The sequence below is a fragment of the Leopardus geoffroyi genome, chromosome B3 (genome assembly GCF_018350155.1).
Source record: "Leopardus geoffroyi isolate Oge1 chromosome B3, O.geoffroyi_Oge1_pat1.0, whole genome shotgun sequence".
NCBI classification, from domain to species: domain Eukaryota; kingdom Metazoa; phylum Chordata; class Mammalia; order Carnivora; family Felidae; genus Leopardus; species Leopardus geoffroyi.
The window spans coordinates 17,192,822-17,214,853 of record NC_059337.1 but is presented as its reverse complement, the minus strand read 5'-3'; the positions used below and the strand labels follow the sequence as shown (position 1 = coordinate 17,214,853).

Below are 22,032 nucleotides of genomic sequence, written 5' to 3'. Positions count from 1 at the left end.
TGTCTCTCAATAATAAATAAACGTTAAAAAATAAAATAAAAAAAGAAAAGCATATACATCTTTACGGGCTCAAATTTAAATAATTAGTAAAAAGTCAATCTTCCAAAGAAGAAAATGGTCCAAATCATTGAAAGACAGTTAAGACGTACAGTAAGTGGCCAAGAAATCAGGGGGAAGGAGGCAAAACCCCCAGCCTCACTGGCAGCCACAGCACTGAGATGAGATACGTATTTCCCCTTCTGACATTAGGAAAGAAAGAAAAATGGGTTTAGGGACCATTTTCCCCTTCCTTTTACAAAGAGGTAGGTACCGCTTTTGAGGCTGTGTCAAAGAATCTACTATGGTGTCTAGAAGCATTTTTGCAAAGAAGATCCTGAAAGGGCTTTGCAAAACTGTGAGGGCACTGACTAGGTGGGTAGCCTCTCCAAGGAGGCAGCTTTATTTGTTGACCGCCTGCGAAGAGGCCGTACCACGATGCATATGTGTGGACAGGTGCGCACGTACAAATGTAAATCCCAGACATACGGCACAAATCTACCTCCATAGGTACTTCATGCATTTAACACTGTCTCCTGGTAAACGGTGCTCTGGTTGACCAAGTTGTATCCAAAACAGTGCGGGCCGGTCTCTAAATAGTAGTTTCCCCACAAGTGGCTACATTCAGTTAATGCATTTAAGTTATGTTTACCTAAGTGTTTACGTATGTGGGGGCTTTGGCCTGGCTGATTCCAGTACTGCACCTTTTGGACTTACAATTTCCACCAAAATAAATCGGAGGAAGTGGTATGTGTAGCCAAGCTGTACAGCACGGAGCTTCTAACAGGTATGTGTAATAAACAATGTATCAGTAGCATTGATACTTTGGTCAACACCAGTAAGGCAGGCAGTTGCCCAGAAATGGGCCCTAACACCGGTTTTAAGAGCTGTAGCCAAAACCACAGAGCTGGAGGCCTCTCCCTCGGAGCTTGGCCTCCACTTGGACAAAACAGCCCCCAATTTGTCCCTGCGGGACACAGGCCTGCCTTGTTAGGAAATCAGCAAAGTTTAGGAGCCCACAATACCTCACATAACTCTGTGTACAGTAAAAGAGTGTGGAAATAGGGCTGTAAGCACGAACAACCAGACAAGTTATAAATATAGAATACTCTCTCAATTCCACTTTAGTTAGTCATGGAGGGACAGTGTGAGTTTTATAAACTTATAAGGAATATACAAACAGTTCCACATTTAAAATAACTTGGAGTAATTTTTAAGTGTGTGAAAAGGATATTTTTTCCACCCTGTCCATTTAAGCATCTGTGACAGGCAGTAGTAAGTGATTGGTGCCTCTGTGCGCTCGTGCCTGGCGGTCGCAGCACCGGGGAAGGGTTTCAAAAGAGTCACCCATTTGGCAGTGAAAGACTCAAAAAAAAGATGGAGGAGGTGGGGGGCGTGAGTTGTGTCTGAGGGAGAAGCTCCGTGTTCCCGCATGAAGAAGCAGACACAGGCCACCCTCGCCGCGGTCCTGCCTGGACCCCCGACACGTTCCCCCATTTCCTGATCTTTTTTCCCCACTGAGTCTTGTCTGTGGTTCCCAAGTTTGCATGTAGGCTTTGAATAGGAGTTTGGAAGAAAGAATTTGGGGACGATTTTCAAGTGCGTTAGGATGATTTGATTTCTTTTTTTTTTTTTTAATTTTTTTTTTTCAACGTTTATTTATTTTTGGGACAGAGAGAGACAGAGCATGAACGGGGGAGGGGCAGAGAGAGAGGGAGACACAGAATCGGAAACAGGCTCCAGGCTCTGAGCCATCAGCCCAGAGCCCGAGGCGGGGCTCGAACTCACGGACCGCGAGATCGTGACCTGGCTGAAGTCGGACGCTTAACCGACTGCGCCACCCAGGCGCCCCTGATTTCTTTTTTAAAGAATACTGTTTTATAAAAGTAAAGAGAGTGGGAAGGCAAATCTCCCCTCCCCCCCCCTTAATATCTGACTTTATTCCTTTCCTTTTCCCTCACCCCCACCTAAGGAAAATTTTCTGTGATGCAGCGTCTCCATTTGCCAGGCATTTCTATAGAGATTAAGCCCATTGGTATATTTTATCCTCCGTCAGGCAGAGCAGGTAAGAGCGTCACAGATCCGGTGACCTCTCCCCCACAGATTAGATAGTGATTCCTCCTTTTTCTTAATATCAGAGAATGACACAATTTAGTCAAGTTGACAAGTATCATCTTTCTTCCTTTAGAACAAATCTAAACCGTGAATAGATTCTGGGGTTCAGATCGGCCTCTCTACCAACCTCTCGATGGACCTGTGATTTCATCACTACATGTGAGGAGTAAAGGCTAACTTACAAGGCTAATTTTGCCACCTGTGGATCACGCAAGCAAAATTTCATAGAAAATAAAGGGAATGAAACACTGTCACAGGCCAAAATGTGGAGGAACCTTGAGAACGTTATGCTAAGTGAGAGAAGCTGTCCACAAAGGATCACACAGTGTCTGGTTCCATTTGTGTGAAATGTCCAGAATAGGCAAATTTGTGGAGACAGAAAGTAGATTAGCAATTGCCCAGGGCTGGAGAGGGGATTTGGGGGGTGGGGGGTGGGGGGGGGGAGGTAGGAGAGGTAGATGATGGGTACACAGTTTCTCTGTGGGGTGATGTCTGCACAATTAGTGGAGATACTAAAAGTCATCAGTTTGTACACTTTAAAGGGGTGAATTGTGTGTGAATTCTATCTCAATAAAGTGGTTATAAAAAAAAGGTGTGAAGGAAGGGAAAAAATCACACAACCCACAGTAACCCAAGCCAGCTCAGCCAGAACAGGATTCCTGATCTGCCTTGTGCTTTTCATGGTATATGCATTGTAATCTTACATTGTATCTTTGCTCTAATGGATGCGCTTTCTTTACTCTTCTTACTAGTTAACCCTGGAAATTTTGACTTAATAATGGTGCTACCTAGAACTTTCCTCCTTCTGGATTCTGGGCTGCTTGTTTCCTTCGGCTTCTGTTTTCTCTGTTTTCTCAGTGCTCCTCCCAACACAACTTACCAGACCTTGGAGACTTAAGCAATCCAGTAGGCACTGTCTGGAGATGATTATTTCTTTTGCTCATTAATGAAATGTTCACGGGGCGCCTGGGTGGCTCAGTCGGTTGGGCGTTGACTTCGGCTCAGGTCAGGATCTCACAGCTTGTGAGTTCGAGCCCCACGTCGGGCTCTGTGCTGACAGCTCGGAGCCTGGAGCCTGCTTCTGATTCTGTCTCCCTGTCTCTCTGCCCCTCCCCTGCTCACACTCTGTCTCTCTCTCCCCCAAAAATAAGTAAACATTAAAAAAAATTTTTTTTAATAAAAAAAAATGAAATGTTCACAGATGCTTCCAGTAGCCAGTATGAAATGTTCTCTCATACCTCCTGGCTTACCTTGTGTACTGGACAGTGAGGTCTAGTCTTGGATCTCAACTATTTTCTATTTCTTACTTCTTTAAGCCTTGATTATATGTGTTTATGAGCTGACCTAGAGGAAGGCACGGAACTTTTTTTTTCCCCCCTTCCTCCTCCATAACCACGTTTTCAGTCTTTCTGAGACATATTAACTGGTAAAGGAAATGAAGTCTGGTTATCTAATTTCATGAGTTACACTTATTTGGGTGACGTGGGTTCTGTGGGTCACTGAGTCTCCCTGGGTCTTACTGGTCGGGCTTCCTGACAGCACAGTCATTTATATATAGTTGCATTTGCCCCACAGAATGTGTGCTAACTCAGTGCCCTCCACGATGGGAGCTGTTACTTCAGTATTGCAACTTAGCAGTGACATTTAATGGTACATCTGACAGGGCTCAGCCTTGCAAATTTGTGCTGGAAAAAATGTCCTTGAGGGTTCTATTTGCTATAATTCAATAAACAAAGAAGGCTTCGCGGGGACATGTTATCTCCGTAATATCACCTGGATGCTTGTCCCTTTTCCAGAGTGTCATGTTTCGCGGGTGTTGTCCTTCCTTCTGATGACGTGGTGTACCTCAGGGAGGAGAAAAAGGTGCTGGGACTTGGGATTTTTTTTCATGATGGATGCATGCTTAAAAAGAAAAGTGGCACAAGAACCATATCCTAGCCCTTTCCTTTTAGATGACACAGACTGGCTGAAACATAGTCCCGCCGTGGAACAGAGTGGGTGAAGAGGCTACCACCAACAGTCTGACAGATCTAGGTTTGAAGCCCAGCTTTACAACCTAACAATTATTAAATTGTACATGAATAGCCCTGGACGGTGATTAAATCTCTGTGCCTCCATTTGGTCATCTACCCATGAGGATAATGATACTGACCCCATGTGATTATTAGGAAGATTAAATTAATGTATACAAGGTACTAGGTGTGTATTGTCAGGCCTGTGAAAATGCTCAGTGAAGGTCAGCTTTATGTTAACAGAGAGTCCTGTATTTAGACCAAAATTGCATCCATATAAGAGAGACTCAAACAGGTATTTTTGATCTGAAAAAGAAGACAGGAGTTTTAGGCAAATAGTAGCTCAGAATGAGCTATCTCAGCACAATAATGATAGTTATTTCGGAGTTGCAGTGATCACCCCAAGCATACTGCCTTGGTCACAGAAGACCACCATTGGTCTTCTAGTCTCCTGGCATTCCACACTGTCCCATCTACTACCGCCGTGTTAAGAGTAGGTTTGGGGGCAGGTGTTGAGAAGCAGTGGTACTCATGTATGTTACATGAGCTGTGACTGAGTAAAGCATTCAGAGGGAGGCCAGGATCACCGTGTTGGAATTTGGAGCCTGAGTATTTGAAAGTCTGACCTGTAAAGACGAAAGCCTGTGCTTACCCTGAGTATCAGACACCCAGTGGGGTCTGGGGAGAGTGCCAAGGAGGAGGAACATGCACGCTCATTGGGTGTAAAGAAGAACTTAATCAAGGTTGGTGCTGTCTGGCCGTTGGAGTAGCACTTTCTCTAAGGTGAAGAACCCCCTAGACATTTGCAGAGAAGTGTCTGAGACAGGCATGGGATGGATGACCTCTAAACTTCCTTTCAGCTATAAGGCTCTGTGCTTGGATGAAAGGGGTGAACGTGACCACAGTACTTGTCGCTTCTAAACTGGAGACAGATCTAATGGCCCTAGAAGCTTCTTGCACAAGGCTGCCTGCTGTTGCATGCCCCAGAGTGGACCCTTTAGATGGAGTGGAAGGTGCAAGAAGACAGTTAACAGGGAGGGAGTAGTAAGGAGAAGAAGTATGTAACTTCTTCCCCCCCTTACAAACCTCCGTATCTCAGAAAGTTCGTATGTTAACACAAGGATGCTTTGTCCAGGGGCCTTCCTGTTAGGAAAGAAGCGGACTCCAAACTGGGTCTTGAAAACCGCTTCAGATTGCAAAGAGGAACTCCTTGGTACACATTTGGGAGAAAATGAGGCTCACTGTGTTGACAGGTTCAGAAAGAACCTTCAGTGGGCACACTGAATGCTCTTGGATCCAGCAGAGAAGACCAAGTATCTTCAGGAATCTAACCTGAATGCAATCAATGTTTTCTCTAGTACAGGAGGAGGTTTCTTTTGGCCTTAAGAGAAACATTGTTGCAAATGTGACTTTCTATGGGGAACGTTTTAAGTTACCGGTTACCACGTGAACTTTCTTTTGCCATGGGTAACTGATTTGGCTTATACGACAGTCTTCCAGGCAGAAGCTTGTCTGCCAGTTGTTTTAAGCTCCGCTTGGGATTTCCAGGCAGTGGTTCTCCAGAGTTTTCCATTAGCCAGTTCTCAGGATGTCAAGAAACTTGATAGGTAGATTCTTCTTGTCTTCCGTTTGAGGAGATTGTGCTTTACTATAAATATGTGCTATATATATATATATATATATATATATATATATATATATATATATATACATATATATATATACATACATATATATATATATATACACACACACACACACATATATATATACACACACACACATGTATATGTATGTATAAACACACACACACAGGTATGTGTGTAGCTCATACATAGTTGTACCAGCTGTATTTTCGTTTTATTTCATGGCTTCTAAGCATTTTCCCATAAGCCTGCTTTTGATGCTAGCTGACTTGTTTAGAGAGCCCAGACTAATACACTGGGATAAAATGTAGCAGCTCTCCCTGAGCCAGGGAAGCCTTGATGTTCCTCACACTCTGCTCCCATTGATGGAGGTCTTTGCTTGGGGTGACGGGTGGCGAGGAGTATGCATGAGGATAAAAGGGAGGACAGATTGAAGATTATTTTACAGTGTGAGAGCATCTGGCATACACCAAGCAACACATCCCAAACTGAACTGATCTTTCTCTGTCCCTCCGAAAACAAAAGCTCACCACACTTCCCACATTCTCCAGATGTATCTTCAAGCTGCCTGCTCTCCCCATCCGCATCACTGCCTCTTTGATCTGGACCACTGTCACGGCGCACGGTGATGGCAACCGTGACTCCATGGGTCACCCGTCCTTTCTGTTTTCCATATAGCAGCCAGAGTGATCCTTCTAAAATGTACATCTGCTCATGTGACGCCCAGCTTAGAATCCTTAAATAGCATCCTTTTCCTCTTTAAGAGTACTCCAAACTCCTACTTGTGGGTTAAAAGGCCCTTCTCACCTCTCTCTAACTCGGGTCTCACCATCTTTCCTCTCTGTCTCCTGTACCCCTGCAGTCCCCAAAGCCTTGGTCGGTCACACATTCTTCCTGAGTCTGGTTCTCCTGGCCCGCGTTCCCCATCAGTTCTGCCAGCACCCCCATGCACCTGCTAGCTCCTGCTGGCTTTTCAAGCTCCTGGCAGTCCCTTCTCCTGTAAAGCCCTCCTCACTGGTCCCTTGCTTGCCTCTCTTGGTACTCCCACTGCCTGTCCTCAGGGTGGGGAGCCCCAGGAGGGCTGGCTGCCTGTGCTTGTGTGTCTACAGGACCTAGCCTAGGGCCTGGCTCCTAAGGCTGATATTTAACAGTCCAAAGGAGCCTTTCTCATCCCCTCACCTGTGGCTGAGTGCTCCCTGGAGGACAGTGCCGACAGCCTTGAATGGATTTGGGCATTCAGCTCACCCAGCTGGCGTCGCTCCCCTCCCCCCGCTCACGATTCTATCTGATGGAGTCAACTCCTCCCCTAGCAGGACGAGAAAACCATAAAATTTCTCTTGCCCCTGCATGTCCCTTATGCACTTTGGAAATTAAAGTGCATTTTCCTGGAGTTAGCCGTGGTTCACCTCTATGCATAAGGATGCATGTCAGTCAGGAAAGGCATGTGTCACAGAGGGTAACCCAGAAATAATTAAGATGTCTCGAAACTAGCCTGTGTTTTGACTCAGAAGTTTGACCTCACTCGAACATCCATGAACTATTTCTATTCTTTGTCACAATTTTATCCCAAATAATTTCCAAAATGGCCCCCTTTCAATTTTTTGTTCCGTGAGAAGAGGTTGAGTTCTCCACCTTCAGTTCCAACTGAACACTTCATAATCGGTTTTAAAATGGCTTCTCTTTGGTAAAGATTGTTAAGGAACTGACTGGCAAAAACAAAAACAAATGTAAAAAACAAAAACAAAAACAAAACACTAAAAACTATAAGGAACTTAATAAGTACAAGGACACCAGGGAGGGAAGAAGTTAAAGGCTGATATGTGACTTATTTGCTAACCCCCAAAATGAAGGGAATGAGCTTTTAAATGCAACACCTCATCTTTATGTGGCCGTGACCCCAAATTAATCCTTTTAGTGGTTGGTGTGGGACATGTCGTTAGTTTTTCCAGCAGTTTAGATAGGCTTTTGTTTTTATTGTTGGTCATTCTGAGAATCCCAATGAATAGAAGGATCTCGTGGGCAAAATAAATTTGCTTTTCTCCCTGTGTGTTTGTTAGTTTATAGCAGCTTCCATTTTCCTCTTATTTTGAAAAGCTGAAATGCCTTTTAATCATGTTAGGTGTGCTCCTATTCATGAAAGCCAGGGAAGAGGCTCTCTTCTTTTTCTTCTACAACTCCGTAATTGGAAATTTGGTAACTGTACTAAATTTTAAGTTTTGGCATTTGTGTGGAGCAGCCATCCATCTGCTGGCGAGACGCACTGCCCAGGGCTTTTCAAGAAATCCCTTAATAGTCCTAAACACTAATAATATTTATATACATTGAGAAGAGACAAAATTTACAGCAGGCTTCTGGGGCTGACTCCAGGACTCTCTAATCCTGAACTTCCTGAGTGTTCTCCTGCCTCCCAGAATCCTCTGATTGTGCTGCTGGGGGAACACCAGCTTCCGTCTCTGGAGCAGCCTCTTATTTAGAGTTTGTCCTCCAGAAAACAAGTGACCTCTCCTTTCTCCTCTGTCCCCATCACACCCCGTTTTTATTCCCCTAGAGTATTCAATATGTGGCGTGCAGTTTGGATCATGTAACACAAAGGAACCCCTTGATTTGTGATCCCTTTAAGAGGAATTGTTCTGCCTATAAATAACATGATTTTGCCTAATTTAAGCTTTTCTGAAATTCCTTCTGAAGTAGCTCCCGTCGCTGAAACAAAACCCTAATTCCCCAGCCTGTGTGCTGCTTGTGGCAAGAACTGACTGACCGTGCCGCTCCATGTAATGCACTCCTTTGAAGGGTCTCGGTGGACCACTGCCCAGAGATGCTATTTCCACTGGAATGGGGAATGGAATGCAAAATAAAGCTGCAGATACTTTGTCAGGGTTTTTCTTTCTTTCTTTCTCATACTGGAAATGCGCAACATTTGCATTTGGGTATAACTGATTACCAGCCGGTGCACGGGGATATTTTTTCTATTGTTTTAAATGCTCTTGAGTTTTTAATACTATTTACTGTGAACGTCTGCTACTTAGGATTTCACATAGCATTTTATTTAAATCATAAGCAAGGGAAAGGGGGTTTCGCGAGCAGATACTGGTCCCAGTTTCTGGGACTCAGGGGGTTTTTTATGTTTATTTTTGAGAGCGGGGGGTGGGGAGGGGGACAGAGGATCCTAAGTGGGCTCCAAGTTGACAGCAGTGAGCCCAACGCGAGGTTCGAACTCACAACCCGGGAGATCATTACCTGAGCTGAAGTCAGATGCTCAACCGACAGCCACCCGGGTGCCCTTCATCTGTGTTATTCTTTATTCTCATCCTTATCATCTTTCATCTTGCAGCTCTAGCCTCAGTACCTCTTCAAAACCTTCCCTGGTTCCCAGGGCATGCCATGCACCTCCATTCGCCCCTGTACTCAGCTGCCATATTGTCCATTCCTTGAGGGCAACATCTGACACACAGGTGCAGCACGTTGCTAAATGAACACTTGCTAAACAGGTAGATAGCTAAAGGATAAATGGCCTTCTGTTCCTGTTACTAGTTTAAAAAAACCTGAACCAAAGATACACAGTTTGTTTGTTCTTTAGATCTTGAGCCTTGAGGTTACCTCCATAATGGATATATTTGAAATTAAATAGTCTCTTAATCTATTTTATTATTAGATATGTTCATGCGTGAGAGCTGATGATAGAACCTGTGTGTGTGCGCATATGCACACACATGTCTGTGTGCATTTACTACAGATATGCAAGGCTTATAAATTCAAATTAGTGTTACCCTCTTCAAGATGATCTCCTTGGTAGACAATATTTGTATCTCAACATTTTAGGAACTCCTGTCTATAATACATACTTTGTTGGTGTGCTTAGAGATAGTTACTTCTCGTTATTTGTGGGGTAGCTTAGTTTTTAGAAATAGCCAGAAGTCATTGAGGCAATCCTGGTAAACAAAAATGACATAAACCAACAAGAATGGTTTTCTTCTTTGCTTGTAAGTAGCTCTGAAGGTGTGCATCTCAGGTGGGATTTTTTCAGTTGGATCTAACGAATAGCAGGCACATAAATAAGATAAAAGTTTACTTCTCTCTCATCTGGAGAAGTCTAAAGGTAAGCAGTCCACGGTCATGAGGGACCAAGATCATTTTATCTTGTTCTACCTTCTTAATGGCCTACCTCATGGTCCAAGATGGCTGCTTGAGCTTGATGCATTGATCCTACATTCCAGCCAGCAAGGAGGGAGGGCATGCTCACTCTGTTTTAAGGAATCTTCCAGTAAGTTCTAGCCAAAAGGTTTTCTTACATCTCACTGGCTAGGACATATGTCACTTCTAGCTACAAGAGAGGCTAGGAGAGGTAATATCTAGATATATTTTGGGGGCAACATGCCCAATTAAAAACTCAAGGTTCTATTACCAAAATATATGAAAAGAATAAATAACGGAAGGCAACTTATCGTCCCTGCCAAAAGATGATTTCAAAGGAGACGCTTGCAAAATTATTTTAAGAAGCTCAACAGTATCCTGAGAATTTGTCCGTTTTCTTCAGAGGTGACAGTTTTTATTTGAATGTCCAAGTTCTGATGTCCATTTTTAAATTCACCTATTTGCAGTAAGATAGGAACTCTTGGATGCAACTGGTAGGGTGTAAATTGGCACAAACTTTCCAGAGCATAGTTTGACTTGGCGAGGTCAATTCTGGAAATTGATCCTAAGGAAATAATTAAGGATTCTCATGAAGATTGCAGTGTTCATTGTAATAATAAAATGTTGGGAGTAAACAGAATGTCTCATAGTAGGAGACAGGTTATAACCTACACTATACTGTGAGATGCAATGCAGGTGTTAAGTGATTATGGAATCCACAGTATATTATGCCAAAAAATGGTTTCAGAATGGTTTGTTCTTTTTTTGTAGATATTTATATGTACATGCACATGCGTAGGAAGGGACCTGGGAGGGGCGTGGGGGCGTTCCACATGAAGGTATTAATAAAGGGGGCATTTGAGGCAAATGGACTAGATCTCCTATATATTTTCATTTCTTAATTGTGATCTCTGATACTATTTTGAGTACATATTTTGATTATAAGGAAAAACAATAGAATCTTCACTAAGTAATATATGTCAGAGTCAATAATATACATATTTAAATAATTTTGTGTTGTTTCCCAGCTCAAGAAAAAGTAGGAGACATCTAATACAAACCAGATTTCATATTTTTGTTGATTTATATTTTATCTGCCAGTGAGGCTAACAGCCCCATGGAGTGTGATCATTACAGCATTGTTATGGAGACAAATGCTAGCTCATCTGCTTGGGACATGAATTGTGGATCTCTGGTTTTTAGACACTGCTTTCGCTTAAGTTGAGCAGAGGGGCTCAAAGGAGAATGTTTCTAATACGCTGTGAATCCTCCAAACTCAGAGACACTGCCCACCCACCCTTTTTTTGTTGCTTTGTTTTGTTTTGTTTTTGTACTTGAGGAAAACAGTCAGACACAGGGTCCTCTCAGTTATATAATAGGTTAAGATACGGGAGTAAGTTAATACCATCATTTTTTGGAATCAGACCTTTGATATCCAAGCAGACACAAACTTCTCTAAAGCCGTTTTGTAAACCTGAATAGTATCGTCTTTACTATATTCTAGGTTAATCATTTTTAAAGTAAATGATTTTTTAAATGATTTTAAGATACTCTTAATATCATAAAAAATAAAATAATCTTTGAAATAACTATTTCTGCACACTGAGGCTTTTTAAGATATTCAAGGAATACATTCAAAATGCAGAACGAACAGCGCATAATGCTTTTTAAAGGAATAATACACCGTATTGTTCCCATAGGGCTACCACATTATCACATTGGCCTGGGGCAAACTTCTAATGTGGATATTACTACCCTCATTTTATAGATGAGAAAAGAGAGAGGGTCAAGGTCAGAGAAGCTAATGACTCATCAGGAGCAAACCGGGAGCAAATAGGAGAGGCTGGACTTTAAACCTGGTCTCCTGACTCCAAATATAGAGTATATTCTCCCTGCCTTGATGAAAGTGTGATTAGGGTCTGTAATACTGTCATTGCGAGTCAGTGGGGACCGCAGAGCGGGGCGGTCGGGTAGGTGGGTGGGTGGTAGGTTGTCGGTCACTGGAGAGATCCGGTGGGGATGGGGGGTGGGGAGGGGCCGGCCACCATGCAGGCCAGGCCCGGAGGAGGCTGTCCAGGCCCTGCCAGTCTCACACGCTGTCCCCTCCGCCCCCACAGTGTGCCCGAGCGCGTGCGGGAAGCGGGCGTGCACGGACAGCAACGAGTGCTGTCACCCCGAGTGCCTGGGCAGCTGCAGCGCGCCGGACAACGACACGGCCTGCGTGGCCTGCAGGCATTACTACTACGCCGGCGTCTGCGTGCCCACCTGCCCGCCCAACACCTACCGCTTTGAGGGCTGGCGCTGCGTGGACCGCGACTTCTGCGCCAACATCCCCAGCGCCGAGAGCAGCGAGTCCGAGGGGTTCGTGATCCATGACGGCGAGTGCATGCAGGAGTGCCCCTCGGGGTTCATCCGGAACGGGAGTCAGAGGTCAGTCCCGCAGTCCCCGCTTTCCCACCCCCACCTCCATCCACCCCCACCCACCCCCACCCACCCCGGGGAGCAGGGAGGTTGGCGCTGCCCTTGTTCCATCTGGGTGGTGGGAACCCCGGGAGGTTAAGAGCGATGGATCCACTTGAGAGGACAGACGTAGCTGACATTTTGTAGGAGATTCTAGGAGCAGTTGGACAATAATAGTAATAATAATGATAAATATAATAATAATTAAAAAATAATAAAATAATAATAATAATAATAATAATAATAATAATAATAAATGGCTTGCATTTGTTGTGGAAGTGTACTGCCTGGCCATTTGAAATTAAGTACCTGACTTGCTGGCCTAGGTACGGCCTGGAGGTCACTCTCTCCCCTCCCTGCCCTTGCCAGGCTACCATCCAGGCGGTGCTGGGGTGTGGGGGAGACCTGGAAGGGCTGTAGACTTAGGATGGCCCTGCCCCACTTCCTGCCACTCGGCACAGGCCCAGTGAAGTCTTTGGGAGCACAGGCGGAAAGCCAAGCCAAGCCAGGCCAAGCCCTGACCAGCATCCCTGGGGCAGCCTGCAGGCCCAAAAGTCCGATAACACAAGCTCCATCCTGTGCCCACGCTAGCGGCACCAGACTAACCGGCAGCTTATAAAGTAACCTGTGTTTTCCGTCAGCACCTGCTCCTCTCGCTCGCTGGCTTCCTCCACCGTCACCTTCCCTCGTTTTTGTCCATCTCTCTCGTTTTCCTTCCTGAACGTGGGGACCTCACTTGGGAAGCAAAGAAGTTGTCCACAGCAGAGACCATCCCCCTCGTGCATGCCCACCGGGCTTCCGTAAATTTGTTGTTGGCTTATGTTTTTCAAAAAGCAATAATAGCATTGTTGTAAAATAGGGAACTATAGCCCTGGAATCAAAAGAAGACTAGGGATATGGGGTTATTCTTCCCTCCTGTTAGAGCAGAGGACTTTTAGGGAAGAATAGTTCAGTTGCAGTGGGCCAAATGCTTCCTTCATGATTAGCTTAGCACCAGGAGACCCTTATGTGCCTGGGTTCTGTAGCAATCTTCTGCAAGTAAAAAATACTATTAGAAAAGTAAACACTAATTTTGAATGTGCAACTCACCTGCTTTTTGCTGCAGTCTATTTCTGGTAACTGCATCAAGCAGTTTTATTTATTTATTTTGAGAGAGAGAGAGCACCCATTCACAAGCTGGCGGGAGCGGGGGTGGTTGGGGGTGCGGGCCAGGAGAGAGAAGAGAGCAAGAATCCCAGAAGGCTCTGCACTGTCACTGCAGAACCAGACACGGGGCTCGAACCCATGAACCGTGAGCTCAGGATGGGAGCCTAAACGAAGAGTTGAACACTTAACCCACTGAGCCACCCAGGCACCCCTCAAGAAAGTCTTTCGAAAGGGGATTGTGTATTCCAGTGTAATATTTGGAGATGTGGCTTATACCCTAGGCTTAATTTCAAAACAAAGCTAGAACTGACATGATTTCATAATATTAGACATAGAACAGCTTTTCACCTGTTATAATGGCTTTAACTAAAAGATAGTGTGCCAGGGACTCACAATGAGCTCTAAAGTATACATATTCCACCCAGAATTAAGTCTACCACATTTTATTCCCCTTTTATTGGCAGACTTAGAACTTAGGAGGGCTTTCCCAGTGCCCTGGGCAATGCCTAGAACCCACATGAGGCGCAGCTATGCTTCCTCCGTGGGAGTGGGAATGGAGATAGGGCAGCTGGTGCAAGAACTGGGGGTGGTACCATCTTTGTCCTCGGGGTACCCCGTCCTGCAATGTAGTGCACCAGAAGGAAGGGAGTGCTAAGCATTTCAACAGTGTTGTTTCTCCCACTGCAGTGCGTTTTCAAAGAATCGAGCTGTTATTTTCCCTGCCAGCCCTTATAGTCTGTTCAGAACTACAGATATACCTCTTCTATTTTAAGATAAAACACCGTCAAGAAAGAATAAATACCCCTCTCAGCCTTTAAGGCCTATTTGACACTGAGTTTAAAATATTTATTAATGCTGTTTATACCCTCTCCGTACCAGAATGGATTCAAGGAAGCTTAATCTATAAACATGTAATCAGAGCACTTCCTTAGAAAAACATTTTTAAAGTGCTAGATGATTCCTAGACAGTTTAGCAAAGGTGTTTGGTTCAGAAATTGCTATTTGAATAAAACGTCAGGGAAAACTAAACATACACTTAACACGTGACCCTAGAAGTTATACTACTGGACACTCATCCCGGAGAAATGAAAACATACGTCCACAGAACAACAGGTACACAGTTGTTCATAGCAGTTTCATTTGTAATAGCCAAAGACTGAAAACAACTTAGATGTTCCACAGTAGGTAAATGGTTAAGCACACTGTGTTACATGCATACCATGGAGGAATAATTCAGCAATATAAGGGAGCAGAGTGTTGAAATACACAACAACTTGGATAGATCTCAAGGACGTTATGCTGTGTGTCAAAAGGTCTCATACTATGCCAGAGACTCGTATGCCAGTCTCAAAAGGTCACATACTATGTAACTCCATTTATATAACAGTCTCAAAAATGACAAAATTCCCGTGATGGAGAACAGATCAGTGGTCACCAGGAAGGAGTTAGGGAAATGAGGACAGGGTGGCTGTATGGGAGAGCTGTATTGGCTGTATGGGTGGCTGTATGGGAGACATATGGAAATACGTCTGTAACTTGACTGCATGAAGATCACACAAGAGATAAGATGACACACACAGAATTATAGGTACATTGTAGCAGTGTTAATTACCTGGTTTTGCTATTGCATTATTATTATAGAAGATGTAACCTTTAGATGATGAAACTAGGTGAGGGGTCCAGGAGACCTTTCTGTACTCTGTAACTTTCTGTGAATCTGTAATTATTTCAGGGAAAAAAAAAAAGGTTTTTGAAAGGGAGGGTGGGTGTATTATATGGTGTGTAGGTGAGTTAGAAGTAATAAAAGACCAACAAAAAGAGCTGAAGGGAAGCTACTACCCACGGTAGAAGTAAGAATGTTGTGTGTGATGTTACAGAAAAGAGAAATCTGCCTTTCTGGGGTTGGCCCAGCTCCTTGGGAAACGTTGCCTGGCATTCTCCTGACATGAAATGGGAAAAGAACAGGGAAATTTTGTTTACCTATGAGTTTATAAACAAAACAAACTCCTGCGCCATTGCCTTAGATATGCAGGAAAGTCCCATTAAAAAAAAAAAAAAAAAGACTTTCATGAGAAGAGAGTTACAACTGCTTTCTTGAATGTTTTTTACTTACCTTCATGAAGTTGAAAAGACCATTCAAGAACAACACTGGAAATACACCTGGCTCATCAGTTCACCTTTCTGTTTATTACACACATGTTCCGTAAGGTTGTACCTTTTATTTTGTTTGGAAATCAACCCACTTTGATCCCGGGTCTGTGGTTCAGCAACCTGATGAGCATTTTGTCCGCTGTTTCTTAAACAACCGTAGGTGATCAGGAGAAGGGCCAGTCTCACTCACTGATCCCTGAATCTTGGTGGTTAGCAGCATGTTTGGGATAGCGTTTGAAACAGGAGTTCATTACAAAGTAGTGCAAGTTCCTCGCTTTCATCGCGTGTATAGCGGAGAAAACCACCCAGATCCATTTATAAGTTGCTGCAAAACACCGTCCAGACATAATTTCACTTGTGCTTTAGCAAGAAAATGATGGATCTGTGCTATTCCACATGCCTTTGGGAATCCCTCACTGGGTTTGGTTGGGAGGCGGGCCTCGAGAGTTAGTCTCCCCTTTGTGGCGGAGACACCGCTGGCCCTGTGCTCTCCCTGTGCAGTCTCCCAGGCTGTGCCAGGGAAGGCCACAACATCGGAGAGCGGCCCCATTTTCCACAGGAGCCACCAGCGAAAGTGTCCTTTCTTCCAGGCTGTTTTCTCCCACATGGAACCAGCTGGCTCCCCAGCCGATAGGATGCCTCAAGGGTGCACCACATACTTTGTCTGGAAACAAGAGGCACGCTTTTCCTTTGTAGGCACTTTCTCCTTTTGGTTGCAACTTGAGTGGCTTATCCTGGGTGGCTTAGGGATGAGATGTGGCGTGCTCACTGACATGCCTCAGAACCGTTGCATTTTGTAACATGTGCTGCAAAAACAACCAGAATAAAAGCGTACCTTCGTGATTTTTTTTTTTTTTTTTTTTTTTTTTAATGCACGGAGCCTGACTCAGTTCTCTTGGTTAATTCTTTATCTTCAACAGCATGTACTGCATCCCTTGTGAAGGTCCTTGCCCCAAGGTCTGCGAGGAGGAGAAGAAAACAAAGACCATTGATTCTGTTACCTCTGCTCAAATGCTCCAAGGATGCACCATCTTCAAGGGCAATCTGCTCATTAATATCCGCCGAGGCAGTAAGTATTCCATCCCCCCGGAAGAGATGGCTGGATCCCTTGGTTTCCTTTTGTTGATGGCTTTCCTTCCCATCCGTGCCTCACAACTGCAGTACAGGCCTAGAAAAACAACATGGTGCATAAGCCTTGTGCCCAACACCTGTTTTTTGAGTTTCCCTTCAAGATAAAAAAAACAGATTGAAAGGCAGTCTGTTTTTTAGCCGTGGGCTCAGTGTCGATTCACGCTGTGGGTCGCCACTCGTATTTTTGTTAGTCCCATCGCCCCTGCAGGAGATGCAGGTCCCAACACACACAAGCCCCAGAAGAGGCTGGTAGACCAAAGGTATGACTCTGCAGCCTGCAGCTGGAGCGGGATCACGTGGCTCCAAGTCCAAAGAGTTTTGGTTACTTGAATGTATTGAGGAGACTGAGCAAAGAGAAGAGTTTAATGATACCACTTTGAAATTTTATTGAGTCCAAAGAGTGGTTAATCTCCTAATTTACTTTGGAGAGCCGGAAAAAAAAAAATACAAGTGTGTGTCATCAAAGCTTCAATCTTCACCCCTGTAAGATTGCCATCATTTGGAGTAGATGGCATTCCTGGTAATTGCATGTGTGCAGAAGCATTACTCATGGACTTATTCTGTGATATTTTCGTTTCTGATCTTCAGCTGACAATGGCTTCTAGCCTTAAATTCTCCATCACTGGGACCACTAGGTCAAGGAACTGATGATCGTTGCCTACACTAGAATAAAAGTAGTAAGAACACCTCGAGATTCCCTAAATCCTTTTGGGGAGAAATCTTTACAGATGGAGAAAAAAAAAAAAAAAAAAAGACTGATTTATTTATTCTGTGAATTTACTTGTCCTTAATACTGTGTGTTCGGTGAGTGAGCAGAGCTCTTATGGTTTCTAGATGGCAGAGACATGTTTATGCTCAGTCCATTTGGAGTTTTTGAAACCCCTGATTTTTCATAACACTTTTGATACAACCACCACAGAGATAGCTTGGCATCTCTGGCTAGAATCTTCTTACCCTTAAGGTGCTTCTAAAGCTTTATTCCTTTGGCTCTTATTAGATTTCTTAATTTTTGAAAACATGTCCTTATCCCTAGAACATACCCTTTAAGTACCAAACCTTCTTCTTCTTTTTTTTTTTTTTTTAAATGTTCATATCAGGCATGCATCCCGCCCCACATTTAAAATTCAGGATCTTTTCCTTGAAATATCAACTGCAGGCAACTTCCTGTGTTTATAACAAGATTATAGGAAATACACCATCGATATATTATGTTGTTTTCACATAGGTAGTAGTAGCAGCTCTTTCTCCAACTATTCTCTTGTTATGAAAAATCTTACGTGTGCATTATAAAAACCCTCAGAAAAAAATCATGTGTGTGTTATAAAAAACCCTCAGAAAAAAAAATCATGTGTGCGTTATAAACACACTCAGAAAAAAATCATATGTGCATTATAAAAAACACTTAGAGAAAAATCATATGTGTGCATTATAAAAACAGAAGCACAGAAACGAATTTTTAAACATCACCAGCAGATAACCATCATTAACATTTTGGTGTGTTTTCTTCCAATCTTAGTAAGATGGACCCTTTAAATATAGATCCCTGTATCTTAGGAACTAGAAATGCAGCAAAGGCAGTTCCTAATGAGACCGAGAAAACGTTGTTTATTTAGTCATGCCCTTGTACTGTGGAGGCAGCACTGTCTGTTGACAGAGCGTATTAAAAGACATTCCCCAGATTTGTCAGCCTTCGCTAATTGGCAGTCTGGTATTTATGATTTTACATTCTGTTAATCAGCCCGGGCGGGAGCTATGGTACCCAGCCTTCTAGAGAGTCTCCTTCCCCTGACTCTGTGGGGCCCTGTCCCAGGAGAGGTTGTTCAAAGTCAAGCCCAGGGAAGTACGTTTTTGACAGGGATGGCAAGTTCCTGCACCAGCGGCCTGAGCCTCTCAGTGGCACCACGACCTGCCACGGAATCGTTCTCCAAACACGTTTGTGGGAAGCCGAGTGTGGCATCCTCACGCTTCGCGAACGCTCGCTAACGCGGCCCCCCTCTTCGTGCAGATAACATTGCCTCAGAGCTGGAGAACTTCATGGGACTCATCGAGGTGGTGACAGGCTACGTGAAGATCCGCCATTCCCACGCCTTGGTCTCCTTGTCCTTCCTCAAAAACCTTCGCCAGATCTTAGGAGAGGAGCAGCTGGAGGGGTAAGTGCTCCGAATGTCATGAGCCGACATCCTCCTTTTACAAAAGAAGCAGCGTGCTTTGAAGACTCTGCGTTACTAAGGTGAGGGCCCTTTCTTGTTAGGAGGAAGCGAAGGCATTGCGGGTCTGACGCTACCTGTGAGATGGCCCGTGTCCTCAGGTGGGGTCTCACAGACGCATGACTCCATCCGCGGGACGTTGCTGTTTTGGAAAAGTGTGTTGTGACCCGTCGATCACGGGCTGCGTGTCTACAAGACAGGGGTGCTGGTGGGGACCCTCTGTGCCAAAAGCAATAGAAATAGGTCTAAGGTGCTTACTCATCATTTACATGACTCTTATCTACCTCAGGATGCTACACACTGTGGAAAACCATTCTGTCTTTTAAAATACAGTTGACCCTTGGTTTGAACAATGTGGTTTGAATCACGCGGGTCCCCTTATACACAGTTTTGTTTGGATAAATACAGTGCAGTACTGTAAATGTTATTTTCCTTATAATTTTTTAACTAACATCTTCCCCAGCTGACTCTGGTGTAGGGGCACAGTATATAACACATATAATATATGAAATATGTGTTAATCAATTGTTGATAGGACGACTTCTGGTCAACAGTAGACTGTTAGTAGATAAGTGTGGGGAATGTCAAAAATTACGTGTGCGTTGGTGGCTATGCGGAGTGCAGCACCCTAACCCCCACGTTGTTCACGGATAAACTATATACGGGAACGTAAGCGATCTGGAGGAGTCTGGATAGTTCATTTTGTTACACAGAAATCATGAGTCACAAAATTGTTTTATCAATTAGCCTACAGGATTTACTCTACTGGTAGAATTTTTTGCGTTCTGCAGAAGTATGCTTTGTGATCGGGGCTTTTAAACTAGCTGGAGGCTTTTCGCTACCAGGTAAACAAGAGTTGATGTTTCTTGCTACGGTTTCTTTCTAGAAGTTAGCCTGCGTGTACCTCTGCATACATACCTTTCTCTTCATACTCCCTTTCAATACAACTCTTGCCTGGCTTTAAGCTTTGCAATAAAAGGAGACATTCATTAAAGAGCGAATTCCTTCCAAAGAGAATTTGGGGAAATCATTTAGGAAAGAAAGAGGTGGGAAGGTCATGGGAAAGGTTGTCCTTGCTGATTTATCTGCCCCGACTGGATAGAGTTACCCCATAAGGGTTTCTTTATAGCCTCCCTGCTTTTCTCAGACTAACTCTTGGTCAGTCTTAAATTCTTAAAATTCCATCATCTGATACAGCTAAAGAGAGAGGGCAGCCCTTCATTCCATCCTGGAAAAGCACACTGTCCTCCCCACTGGGAACACTGATTCTCGAGGAAAAAAAAAAACTTTCTTTCTCCCCACAAATCCAAGAAGGCTGCCACTGTGCCCCACAGTGTCCCAAGTCACTTGTACATCAAGCTGGGGCTCTGCCATTTTGGGGTGCTGGCTACTTTTTGTTACCTGAAATCTTAGAGTGAAGTTTAGCACAGCTCTTTTTCTCTCCAGGTTTGTGTTTCTGGGATCCCTCGTGTTGGTAAGCACTTTTCCCTTGGCAGGTCAGTATCAGCAACTTTTCCTGCTGCTTAAAGATACACATTCCTCCCCTCCCCCAGGCTGAACAAGTGATATACATAGAGATGAAAGCTGGGAGGAGAGTGTAATTTTTATTAGGAATGGTTATACGAGGGGATTACCTTTCAGTCGTGTGGCCACTGAAAAGTATGATGCCCTTAAAGGCAGCTGAGAACTAAGACTGATTTTTATTTGTAGGGATGTAGATGACACATTTCTGACTGCCTGAAGTTTGTATAGAACCTGAAGTCCCGGTGGGGGCTCTTTAAAGGATGCCTGTCATTGCTCAGGTGTTTGGGACTCCTCCAGGCTCCAGGATGCTTCAGGCCCCTGCCTGCTATTAACGTTTTCGATGACAAGGGAGGGCAGATGGGGCTGTGAGTTTTCACATCCCACTGCTGATCAGTGGCCCTTGTAAGCTCCGAGGATGCTGGGCTTCCAGCCTTTAATTCCTATGTGCTGCTTCTTGGAGTCTGTCTGTCTCTTTCCCTCTTTCTCTCTCTCTCTCTAAAGTAGAGAGACTACTACTTGAGAGAGAGAGAGAGAGAGAGAGAGAGAGAGAGAGAGAGAGAAACCATGAGCAGGGAGGAAGAGAGAGAGAATCTTAAGCAGACTCCTTGCTCAGCTCAGAGCCTGAGGCAGGGCTCGATCCCACAACCCTGGGACCCTGAACCAAAAATGAACAGTTGGGTGCTTAACTGACGTAGCCACCCGGGCGCTCCTTGGGGGTTCTCTCTTTAGCTGGGGTGCTTGAGACTCTTGCCTGTCTTGGTGGGAGTTGCGTTCTCTCATGGGCCTTCCCCACCCATGACCAAAAAAGGTTTAGGTCATCGTCACTTGTGATGAACGCCCCTACAGCTCTTTGCACCAGGTGTGCCCACCAGCAACAACTCAATTCTTTGTTTTGCATCCTGAAACTTAGGAAGAGCGTTCGTTCCAGCCCTTCACCAGCTCTCCGCACCCCTGCAAGGAGGGAAGAGTCAGAGAGAGGCAGAGAAGAAAGGAATATGATAAAAATAAATACCAACAACAGTGCAGAAGCAGAACTTGCCAGGTGCTCCCAGGGAAGGGAAAGGAATGTGCCACGGGCATGAGAAAGAGGCAGATAATCTGATTACAAAGATCCCAGGGTGGCATTTGACATGGGCCTCGAAGTGTTTCCAGAAACACTCAGAAAGCAGAAGGTGAAGAGGACAGTTCAGGATAGGGCAGCAACCGCAAAGGCGGCGAGTTGGGGCATCCTGGGACCTGTTTGGCAAATAATGCTGGAGAGGTAGGTGGTATTAGAATTACGTAAGGTGTTATGCACCCAGGCGTGGAGGTTATAATTTAGGTAAACGATGGAATGTATTCTTTCGAGCCCGAGGAGAGTTAGCAGAGCGGCCTGGACATTTCGTTTCTGTGCGCCTTTGGTTTAAGCCAAGATAATTTTTATCCCAGTGCTTTCCCAACTTTGCGACACGTTAGAGTCCTCTTGGGTGGGGA

At 44.4% G+C, this 22,032-nt stretch overlaps 1 protein-coding gene across 2 annotated transcripts in view; it reads left to right on the top strand.

Annotated features, from left to right (window-relative positions):
- The window catches only part of IGF1R (insulin like growth factor 1 receptor), a 310,595-nt gene that overhangs the window by 224,849 nt on the left and 63,714 nt on the right, over positions 1 to 22,032 (top strand). For both annotated transcript variants that reach the window (XM_045448754.1, XM_045448755.1), the window contains 3 exons: positions 12,058 to 12,370; positions 16,618 to 16,766; positions 18,834 to 18,978. In XM_045448754.1, coding sequence (XP_045304710.1) covers positions 12,058 to 12,370; positions 16,618 to 16,766; positions 18,834 to 18,978 — 607 coding nt within the window. The remainder of the gene's footprint in view (positions 1 to 12,057; positions 12,371 to 16,617; positions 16,767 to 18,833; positions 18,979 to 22,032) is intronic.